Genomic DNA, 12366 nt, shown 5'->3' with positions numbered 1-12366 from the left:
AATATATATTGTGAAGTTGCATGCAAACATTAAAAAAGAAACAGAACAAATATTTAATTCAATTTTTTACAGCTCATAGTGATCAATCTTATTAAACATTCAACATAATTCTGCAAAAGTTCAGGTCAGAGTTATGGAACTTAGTCAGAGACCTCATACAACTAGACCTTTGTCACAGACATGACGTATACCCCACATGCTGCATTGACACTGAATATTTTGCATGCTGTCTTCACAAAACAAGAGAAGGAAATTTATGGCGATTTTTAAGAATTATTATGCCAGTATCATTTATGGTCATTTTGACCTTTGAACTTTTGAATTCGTTGACATGACACGCTGTCCAATGACTGTGAACAAAATTAATGTAGAGTCATTTTAAAATCTCACAATGAATGACATAGTTATGGCCCGGACAAGCTCATTTATGTCCATTTTTGACTTTTGAACTCCAAGTGTGCCCTTGGCCTTGAAGATATCAACGTAATTCTTTCGCATGACACACCGTCTAATGATTGTGAACAAATATACCGAGTAATTTTAAAATATCACAATGAATGACATAGTTATGGCCCAGACAAGATCATTTATGGCCATTTTTGACCTTTGAACTCAAAGTGTGCCTTGACCTTGGAGATATCGACGTAATTAGTTCCCATGACATACCCTCCAATGATTGTGAACAAATGTACCGCGTAGTTTTAAAATCTCACATGGAATGACATAGTTATGGTCCGGACAAGATCATTTATGGCCATTTTTTACCTTTGAACTCAAACTGTGACTTTGACCTTGGAGATATCGTCATAATTATTTTGCATGACACATCGTCCCATGATGGTGAACAAATGTACCAAGTTATTTTAAAATCTAACAATAAATGACATTATTATGGTCCGGACAAACTTTTGGCTTAAAATGCACTAAGTGACCCAGTGACCTAGTTTTTGACCCGGCATGACCCATATTCAATCTTGACCTAGACATCATCTAGATACAACTTCTGAACAAGTTTGGTGAAGATCGGATGAAATTTTCGGGACAAACACACCGACAAAGTGACTCCTATATAGCCCCCATCACCAATGGTAATGGGGGTATAATAACGCCAAACACATGTTTGAATGGCTACATGTTTGAATGGCTAATTGAACACTTGTGGTAGAAACAGTGATATAAAGATCTTGCACGCTTAACTTATCCAATTGTCTTATTACAAAAAAAGAGAATATTTCTGCTGAATTGCAGGTCAGAATTTTGGAGCTTAATCAGTGAACTCACAGGATGACCCCAAACACATGTGTGGAGTTTCAATTGAATACTTTTAATATTAGAAACTTAAGTTTGGAAAATTCCCTTTTAAATATTTCACTCCACAAATGTTCATGGCTGAAAAGAATATGGCATGTATGTATTTTTTTAAGATAACTGGGAAAAAATACTCTTACTTAAATATACCTTATGAAAAAAAACAACATCATTGTATTGAAATAACGGTTGATTTATTCCACTTCTTAAAAGATGCACATATGATATTTTGTTATGATATAAAGAACCTCACTTCTTTTCAAGGGTTTAAAAGTTTGGATATTTTAAAAAGGGGATCCTAAATCAAATATTCAATTATATAAAAGGATAAACTTATAAAGGAATAGGAGTCCTGGATTTGTTCCTTATCCTGGTTGAAACATTGATATGGAGATTTTTAGATAACCAATTTTTATGTACAAAAAAGGGGCATAATTCTGATGAATTGCATATCACAGTCATTAACTTGGTAAGTCTTCTAATGACCCTTATTTACATTTGCGAAGTTTTAATTGAATACCTGTAACAGAAACTGTGATAATGAAGATATTGAACATTTACCATAACATATTTTTTACATACAAAAAGAGGAAAAATTTACCAAATTGCAATTCAGAGTAGCAAAACTTTGCAAGTGACCTCAAAAATAACCCCTGAACACATGTGTGAAGTATCAATTGAATGCCTGTAGTAGAATCAGTGATATGACCAATATTTGAGTAAGTAGACTCTGTAGTATAGCACAGACATTTGGTGAATAGTCAAGCTAAAAACAATATACCCACATTATCATTATTGTTACAATAATATCATTATTATTATAATTACACAATTAACAAGTTAACCTTCTAGCATACTTTCAATGGAGCAACAAGTGATTGCTTCACAACGAATTCTGCTGCCACATTGACCGGTCCTGGGAAAGCCAGTGGGTCGGGACTCAAAGACAGAGACTGGATGTTCACAAGTGATGATGATGTTCCACAATCCTTCCAGGAGAAACCTTTTAGATTCAGGCCAGACCATATCTTGGTGGAATTCTACAAAAGACATGGCATATCTGGCTATAAAAAAAAATATGAATCACATCTAATCTTATGTTCAATGAAATTAAAACATATAAATTAGTGTAAACCAATCATCACAATAACATGATGTATGAATACAATATTATTTTGTTCAATATGTCTTGAGTGAATTCTATAAAAAAATCCACATGGCTGTATGCTCTGCATAGACTGCAGTGCAACACTTTCCCAAATTGGAAGCTCTAGATTTTTAGTAATAAACTGTTGCCTTGCTTTGGGTAACAGTACTCCCTTACGTTTACAAAATGCAAAGTCATCATATATGTTTAAATAACATAATCATATACATTGTAGTATGTAACTGTATGTTCAAAGAATTTGGTACTCTGAGAGGGCCTTTGCTCTTTGAATATAAGTGTTCTGTGGGTCATAAAATACAGCCCCACTAGTGTGCTCTTTTTCTCCTTAAGTTCACTTTTAAAATTTAAATTAACAATTATCTTTACACAATACATGTATTTTCAATTATAATATTTATATCATTCTATTGAACAAGAGGGCCAGAGGCCCACAGTTGCTCACCTGAGACTTCAGGGAACTTAACTGCTCTAAGGATTTTCTAGATATTTCTGAAATCATTTTCAAACTTGGCCAAAATATCAACAAGAGAGTTAAGAAGGTTTTACAATAGCCATATAAGAAAAAATGCCCAGCCCCCTGGCGGCTATGTTTTTCAACAGACAAGAACTATTTTTGAACTTTGCCCAAATATTATTTGAACAAATTTTATCACCATGTTTCGTGGAGATTGGACTAAAAATGTGACTTTAGAGTGTTACCAAGGTTTTACTGTAGCCATATAAGGAAAAATGCCCTGCCCCCTAGTGGCCATATTTTTTGATTAACCAAAACTATTTTCGAATTCCGCAGTGCTATCATTAAAACAAATGTTCTGACAAAGTTCCATAAAAATTGGACTATAAATGTGACCTATACAGTTAACACTGCTTGACTATAGCCATATAAGGAAAAATGCCCACACCCTGGCAGCCATATTTTTCAAAGAATAATTTCCATTCCATAAGGCAGTCAAGTCTTCATTAGAAAAAAATGTTCTGACCAATTTTCTGAAAAATTGGACCATAAATGTGACTTCTAGAGAGTTAATAAGGTTTTACTAAAGCCATATGTGGAAAAATGCCCCCCCCCCCCTGGCGGCCTTGATTTTAAACAGACCGGAACCATTTTCCAAATTATTTAAGATATCATTAAAACAAATGTTCTGAACGATTAACATTCCATAAAGATTGGACTATAAATGTGACTAAGTTACAGAGTGTTAACAAGGTTTTTCTACTGCAATATAAGGAAAAATGCCCAACCTCCTAGTGGCCATGTTTCTCAACAAACCAGAACCATTTTAGAACTCATCCACTTTAGCATTAGAACATATTTTCTGACCAAGTGTCATGATGATCTGAAAATAAATTTGGCCTCTAGAGTGTTAACAAGGTTTTACTATAGCCATATTAGGAAAAATGCCCCGCCCCCTGGTGGCCATGTTTTTCAGCCAAATGGAACCATTTTAGAACTCGTCCAAGATATCATAGGGGTACTCCTATAAATATGAGGTCGATTTACATCGCCTATAAATATGAGGTCGATTTACATCGACCTCATATCGTTTAACGCTTTTTTGACTATATATAAAGAGGGTATCTGAATGAGTCCAAGTATGTGTTTTGTTTGTGTCGGACAATACTATTTGTGACTTGGAATACGATTGCTATATAGTTGTGTGGGTTGCAGTGCATCTGCCATGTGTTCAAACATATATGTGCTTATTTGATGTCGGATACATTAATTTTCTAGTGTGAGTTAGTTTTGTGTTTGTGTTTCTGCAATGGCAGAAGTGGCAAAGTGTATAAATTGTGGAAAGACAGTTGGGCAGAGGCAACGTGCTGTTTCTTGCGATGCCTGCGAGCGATGGCAACACATAGGCTGTGATACTGGTAAGTAAACTTATAATATAATTATTTGTAGTGTCTTACATTTTTTTAGGTCAGGCAGCTTTTGTTTCCCCATAAATAATGAATCTAAATTGTTGGATTCATGCATATTATCGGGTAATCAACCAATGTCCGTTAATCCGTTGACACATAACAGATGTGTTTTACGACCTGATAACGATCATAAAACCTTTCAGATAAATGTCAGAAGTCACTGGACCGTTATCTTAGCGTTATTTGGGTGATGTATACCGCTTTAAACTATTGCTCATGGTGTAATATTGATATTAATATTACAGTTTTTTTTACTTGTCAGTACAAATATATTTTATACGTTTGTATAACGTTTGTATAAATCCTTAGTATTGAACATTACTATCTGCTGAAATGATTGAATATTATGATAAAATGTGCATTTTATATTTATGATAAGAATTTACATTAACCTTTTATTTAATATCCTTCATGTATATACATAAGTCGCTTATTTTGAAAATAATTACTTTGTCAAAAAAGGCGTGAAAACTCGACACTAAATAAAGAAATATCATATTATCAAATAAGACGAATACTACCACCAATAATGTTTATTAATATTTTTTTCATAATTGATTGAGTTATTGTAAAAATCGTACTCTATGTTGGCCTCTTCTTATCGAAAATGCGTGTATACTGCCAGTGTCATGCGAATATGGATCTTATTTCTTAATATCCACCTTCACACTTTTTAAAGATACTGTGTACGTGCTTGAATTAAATCTTTTTCTGTATTAAAATGTTCTAATAAAGTATAAATTTCAGATTTGGCACGAATCTTTGTATATTGATAGATCTTCTATTAACCCCGGTAGTGTTTATTACCCATTAGTGTCAATTAGTGTAAATAATAACATCAATCAATATGTGTCATAAATAGGGCGTACCCGAGATACAAACATGAACCGATGTTGTCTACACTTTACCTTTAATTGAGAATTACAGACGTGTTAATCAATAAGTGTTTTCTATCAATTACTGTAATAGATAACATCAAACAGTAGGTGTCAGAAACGCGAGTCTTACACCCATATTGGCATTTTAAAATATACTTTTGACTGCTTAACATGTATAACATATAAATAAATATGTGTCATTTAAAGATACGTTTACACATGTGTATAATTGTTATTTAATTCGGTTCCTGATTTGATTCTTTAATTAGTCGACGTTCCTATGTAAGGCGTGAAAACGGTTTTTAATTAGTTGCGGCATCGATTGTATGAAATTCAATGACGGCAGCCGTCAATGGTTGTTCTCTGAAATTGAGTTACACAAATAATTTAATTATCTTGTAGACAATTGATAAATAGATAAATACATTTATACAAGAAATATATCAGTTCACTGAAAATGGCCGTGTCTTTAACTGTTGGGGAAAAATTCTCCTCTTATGGTGCATAAATAGGCATAATTGAACAGTACTAGCGTTCAAATTGTGTACAGTTTTACAGGAGTTAGAAACTAGAATTTGTACTTTACTAAAGATCTTAAAACTAGATGCGTTTGCATTACGATCTGTCTCTGACAAATGTATGATTCTGTAAATAATGTGAGTCGCGTTCTGAGAAAACTGGGCTAAATGCACGTGCGTAAAGTGTCGTACCAGATAAGCCTAAGCTGTCCGCACATGCTAATCAGCGACGACACTTTCCGCTTTTATGGTATCCCTGATTAGCCTGTGCGGACTGTACAGGCTAATCTGGGATGGCACTTTACGTGCATTAAGCCCAGTTTTCTCAAAACGCGGCTCATGTATTATTTCTTTAAAGTGTCATCCCATATTGTCGTTGAATGTTCATACTATGCATTTGTTATTAAATCATAGGTATATCCCTGGCAGAGTTTAAAATGAGTTAATAAATGGAAATATTTGATAATATTTTGAATTGTCTTTTCATTCATAAATCTGTGTTATTTATTTCATTTAATATCCTAAAATTGATGCTTTGTATGTTTTCAATAAAAACAAATGTTAGTATCGTGAGTCTGTAATTGTTATAAATTGTGAATAAAATTATGAATATGATACATTTCTATTATTATTATTTTTTTCCCCATGTATTATTCGTTTTGTGTATTCACCATTCCTTTTTAAGTCTTTAAGTCAAAAATGTTATTTAATACATTTTTTTCACAAAGAGTTTTATATATATGACAAAATATTTCGTTGCACGCTGTCATTTAATTTGGGGCGAGTTGTCTTTCGATTGGGGCGAGTTGTCCAACATATTTGGGGCGACTTGTCCAGATTTTCGGGGCGACTTGACCTGGGGCGAGTTGGCTTTGGGCCGAGTTGTCTGGTAACCGTTGCCATATAGCACTGTGTAAATTGAAAGTTGCATAATGTTACCTCATTGGTCGGTTATAAATACATTGTTTCTCTATATATAGTATTCGATTTAGACGAAAATAATAATTTACGTGGAATGTCATATTAGTTCTCCATTAAAACTTTGATCTTGCCGTGTGTGTTTATGGACGTTAATAATTATGTTAAACTTATTTTTGTATTTCATCAAGAATTAGAACGTGTAGCCCTTTTTGTTAACTGTTTTTAGCAAACAATTCGCGGAAAATAGTTAAAGCGACACTTTCATTTAAAGGTTTAATGTGAACAATATTAAATGAAACCTTTTTTGGTATTAACATATTTTATTGACATGTTAAATTCGATACTTGAAAAGGTGCTTAGTCTTTAAAAAGATGTCGCTGATATTGTTAATTTCAATAACTGTTAATATGCTTAATGTTGTAAAAGAAATTGAATAGTTTCACTGAGTTGTATTCCCGCCTAAAATCCGATATCGTAAAACGCGCAACGGTTAAGAATAAGGTCTGAATAAGTTTAGGTATTCAGATCCGAATTTCAGCAGCTGTGCCAGCTGGGAAGCCCCGTTTTGGGTTTAACAACCGCAAGCGAAACAACATACTTTTTTAAGTCTTGCACTAAGACTCCATGATCACAAGTATAGGTCCCTGCTGTGGCGTATGACACCATCGTGTTATTTAGTATTGGTCGGCACAGTATCTGATCATAAAGAGATAATTGGTTTGTGCTGAACACAGGGCAATAAAACCACAGATCTATCAATAAACAAGATTATTGAGATATCTTTTATTGAACACCGCGATAAAAATGCTCAAATCACGGACTCTAGATTACACGGATAAGAAACATGGCAACATTCTCAGAATCATCACTGCTATATGTGTAATCACCTAACAATTCGTCTAAAAATAATTTATATATTTGAGTTGAAGACGATGTACTGTTGTATAAGTCTGAATAAACTATCTGTCTGCCTGTCTAAATCTAAGCCGTCATCGTCCCAATGAAAAAAATCTGATTTTGAATAGTTGGACATGATGCCCTGATGTCAAAATGCGAAATGACCCGCGTAACACCGACCGTGATTTTCAAGAATCTTTAATAAATTGATAATTTAAGGTAAATAACATTTCATATAATTATACATAATTCCCTCGTTGATAATTAACAGCAAACGATGAATGTTTTTGACACCCATTTTATTTCAAGTATGCATGCAAAGCCGAATAAAATCGAGAGGATCCGCTATATACGCTGTTTCATCATAAATTTATCACCCTTTCTGTGTTATAAACAAGAGCTGAAATCGTTAATTTATTAAGATTTATTTATAATAAGCTTCATTGATATGTTTTGTGAACAAAATACCACAATATATTCCATAAAAAATATAATAATCATGGCAAAGGAAATTCAATGGCCGGTTTCTAAAAAAAAGCATAATCGCCAAGACCGTAGCATCAGTTCAGTGCGTTAGGAACGCGCGCTACTTTCTTCCGCCTTCATTCCTTAATTACTTTCGTTTTTAAACAATTTTTTCTATCGTATACAGAATTCTATTCTCCTAAGCAAGATGTAATTTTTAAAACTGAACTTCAAATATAAACGCTACAAATTAGTATTAAGTACGAACATGTCAACTGTAAATCTAGATTCTAAAACTCCAAAACGGTATAATATTTGCAAAAGTTTAAGTTATAACTCGCCGGGCTGTCGAAATCAGAAGAACGCTTCAAATTGGTATTAAGTACGAACATGTCAACCGTAAATCTAGATTCTAAAACTCCAATACGGTATGATATTTGCAAAAGTTAAAGTTATAACTCGCCTGGCTGTCGAAATCAGAAGAAAAACTTAATATATGTTTATATATCTGTTTACTACGTAACGTAAGCTTTCTAATGATATATAATTTGTCAAAATCGGCCGAGAAATGAAACTATAATTCAACAAAAGACGTGAGTGGGTACATCAAAATGTATAACCTCGGCGCTTCGCTGTACGCTAATTGTACAAGATCGATAGCCACAACACGGTAAAACGCGCGGTGGTAAAACATAAAATGTGTATTTCTTGTGTTTATCTCGCTATAAATCCATTAATAACAACGGGAGTATACTAAAACGTATATTTTTTTTAAAGAGGAATTAATAAGCAACAAGATAACGTATAAACCAATAAAATCGGATTAATAGTTTTTGCATAAGATTGAATTTACTACAGTAAGGGTCAAATACTCGAATCATCTCCTATCAATATACACTCCGTGATACAACTAGTAGTTATAACACACACATATAGGTTTCATTTAATTAAAAAGTACAGAAAGCTAAAAAGTGATGTGGTTTGTTGTACAACAACAATTGGTTATGTGCAACCTATTAAAAAAAAATTTCGTTCAAGATAATTCAATGCAATTCTTTAAACGACAAACACACTTCGTGTGGTGTGTATGTTTATTTTTAAAAATGAACATAAGTGGTTTAAAAGCACAATTTTTACACATTTAAGAGGTAATCGTTCACATTTATGTCTAATTAATGATAATTTTATGCATAAGCAAAGATTTAACGAGAAAAACTGAAGTTTAAGTTGAACTCAATTTGCTACAGGAAAACGACGGTAGCCGTTTAGACGTAAGCGGGGTAGCTTACGTCTAATTATTTGGACTATCATAGGGGCAAATTCCAGAGGGGGTAATCACCTGACAAACAAGATGGCAAAGTCCATGCCAACACACGTTTACTATTCGCCATTTAATACCCCTTATTACTTTTATTAATTGTTAAAATCCCACTCTACAGCCATATTGGAAAATAAGTGATTAGCTCGTATATCTTATTTATATTCGCTCATAATTTGACTTTACTCGCTGTGAAATTGACCAGTCGCCAGCTGTCAATCAAACTCACGAAATAATCAATCAGATTTCGTTTATTGCGGCCACATGGTCCGACAAACAAAGACTGTCGGAGTAATTGATAAAGCATTTTATGAAAACACAACTTAGTGGGCGGAGCGATCTCGCATTTGGCGACTGGTCAATTTTTTAGTGGGTCACAAACTTACAGCTCCTTGCCTCTGGCTTAGAAAATTTGCAGCGAGTAAAGTAGAGATAAATTAAAGAGCAAATATTTATACGAAATTAAACCTAATTGGTTTAAACTCTGTTTTGCTGATTTGACTGAAAAGTGAGCTGAATTGGAACAATTACTACAAGTAATAAAGGGCATAAAACAGCGAAAAATACCTGTCTCTGCATCATGCCATTGATGTGGCCATCTTGTTTGTCACATGATTACCCTCTCTGAATACTCTGACCAAGTTTCATAAAGATAGGAGTATAAATGTGACTTCTAGAGAGTTAACAAGGTTTTAAGATAGCAATATACGGAAAAATGCCCCACCCCCTGGTGACCATATTTTTCAACCGACCAAAACCATGTTCAAACTTGTCCAAGATCACATTGGGCTAAATCTTCTGACCATTTTTCATAAAGATCTGACAATTGATAAGGCCTATAGTGTGTTGACAAGGTTTTACTAAAGCCATATAAGGAAAAATGCCACACCCCCTGGTGGCCATGTGTATCAACCAACCAGGCCAGTTTTCTAAGTTATCTAAGATAACATTGGGTCAAATCTTTTGCCCAAGTTTTATAAAGATTGGAAAATAAATGCGGCTTCTAGTGTGTTAACAAGGCAAATGTTTACGCCATAAGCCGCACAACAGAAAAAATGCAATCACAAAAGCTCACCATGAGCACACTGTGCTCAATTGAGCTAAAAAGGTCATTACTTTTAGACCATTTACATAAATATTTTTTCTTGGCAGCAAGTTATAGTCATTTATGTCTGAAAACAGTATAACTGCTGTGTATTTCTTAGGGCAATATGGTACAGCTTCACGGAGCATGCATTTCATCATGCAGCAGAAGATAAATACACCTTTATGCTTATGCCAGGATGTCCTTTCCACCCAATAAAGTATGTGTATTTATGACAAAAAAAAGATTTTCACTTCAATACACATTTTGACAATTTATTATTATTTGAAAGCCACAATCTATCATCCTCTGTAGCCATAGGAGGAGTTTCATCACACAGTAAAAATGCAAATATATAATCTCTTTGGTCAATCTAATTGCTGTTTATTTTAAGAGCAAAAAAACATGAGATTATGTCATCCGACATGAGTAAACATATTTCAAGATTGGGAGGAGAAAAGGTCTTCCCTGCCAATTATGGCCTTAGAATCAATTTAATGGTGAAACATTTTCTTTCAATTCACTTATTGCAGAACTCAAAATTTGATTGCTTCTTTTTAGTGTCATAAAGCACTCTTAACATCAATAGTTCTTGAAATAAAATTGACACAGATATATAATACTTCACAGATACTTAAAGTCGTAATGTTCCATTAACATTTAATTTAGACTATCTATCTCGTAGTACTGCCTCACGCCTCTCGCGATTATTATGGGCAGGGTGTGGTTGGCTGTTAGTAAAGTGAAAGAGTAAAAGCTGAGAAAGATATCTTTCAGAATTTGTACAATAATAAGGATAGTGTTGTTAGATTGTTAGGAGATTTAAAAGTCATATAGTATACAAGGGATAAAAATGGATAAAAACAATTCCCATGGGTTTAGTGGCTAAGTTGGGCTACTGCCTGCTTGAAGCTCTCAGGGTCAGGCAGCATTGCGACGGGTTGGAGTAACCTGTTCCACAATACTGTGGTCTGGGGGAAGAAAGAGTACTTAAGGATGTTCGATCGTTTTGTGAAATTTTTCAAAATATCCGGAATGCTATTATTTTTTGTATGGTGATTAATGAATCTGTATCTGAAATTAATATAAAATAAAAAAGAGAGGTCACCGTGAATAATTTTGAGATAACGAAGGTTTTTAAATGCCATGTGCGTTTGAAAAAAGGTCATTTTTGTGGGGCATAAATTTGGGGGTACGGTAAAATGTTTTTGTGTAATACATTTAAAATGGCATAATAGTATTGAGATTGCATTAGATTAGCAACTGTAACATGTGTATTATCATAGTGAACAGTTTTAAAACCAAAAATTATGGAAATCGTAAAAAATAATGAGAAATAAGTATGACTAGTTTTTTGTTTGTTTTGAATTTTTTATTGCACAGTTCAAAATAGATAACATGCAATACAGATACATATTTCTGTTGATGTAATATTCATATTCATGTGAAGTTCTCAATAATTAAAGGAAACTAGCTAAGCATTAAAATGAAGTAAAGAAATTGATAGGTCACCGTGGATTTTTTTTTGCTATAGAAATTTTAATATGGACTTAATTTCAAAAATACAATGACTAACATTGTAATAGTAATTAAAACATCTATATAATAACTGCTCCATAACAATTAAATTATCAACTGAAATGTGATACACGTAGAAATATTTATAATGTATATTGTTATGAACATATTTCAGATGTAACAACTGAAAAAACAATGTTGATGTTCAAATAAACATCTTAAATTAACCCACCCACCTGTTACCCATGTTGTTGGTTGTAAATTGAACATATGTACTAGGTATTTTAAAATTATTTTTAGAACTGTGTGATGTGTATTTAAAGACAAGAGGCCATGATGGCCCTGTATCGCTCCACTGCTGAAAAAAG

At 33.4% G+C, this 12366-nt stretch overlaps 1 protein-coding gene across 1 annotated transcript in view; it reads right to left on the bottom strand.

Annotated features, from left to right (window-relative positions):
- Positions 1-12366, bottom strand: part of LOC127878428 (uncharacterized) — a 34786-nt gene that overhangs the window by 11810 nt on the left and 10610 nt on the right. The window contains exon 2 of the mRNA XM_052424953.1: positions 2166-2348. Coding sequence (XP_052280913.1) covers positions 2166-2348 — 183 coding nt within the window. The remainder of the gene's footprint in view (positions 1-2165; positions 2349-12366) is intronic.

This window comes from Dreissena polymorpha, chromosome 4 (assembly GCF_020536995.1).
Source record: "Dreissena polymorpha isolate Duluth1 chromosome 4, UMN_Dpol_1.0, whole genome shotgun sequence".
Classification (NCBI taxonomy): Eukaryota; Metazoa; Mollusca; class Bivalvia; order Myida; family Dreissenidae; genus Dreissena; species Dreissena polymorpha.
This window is presented reverse-complemented; position numbering and strand designations above follow the sequence as displayed.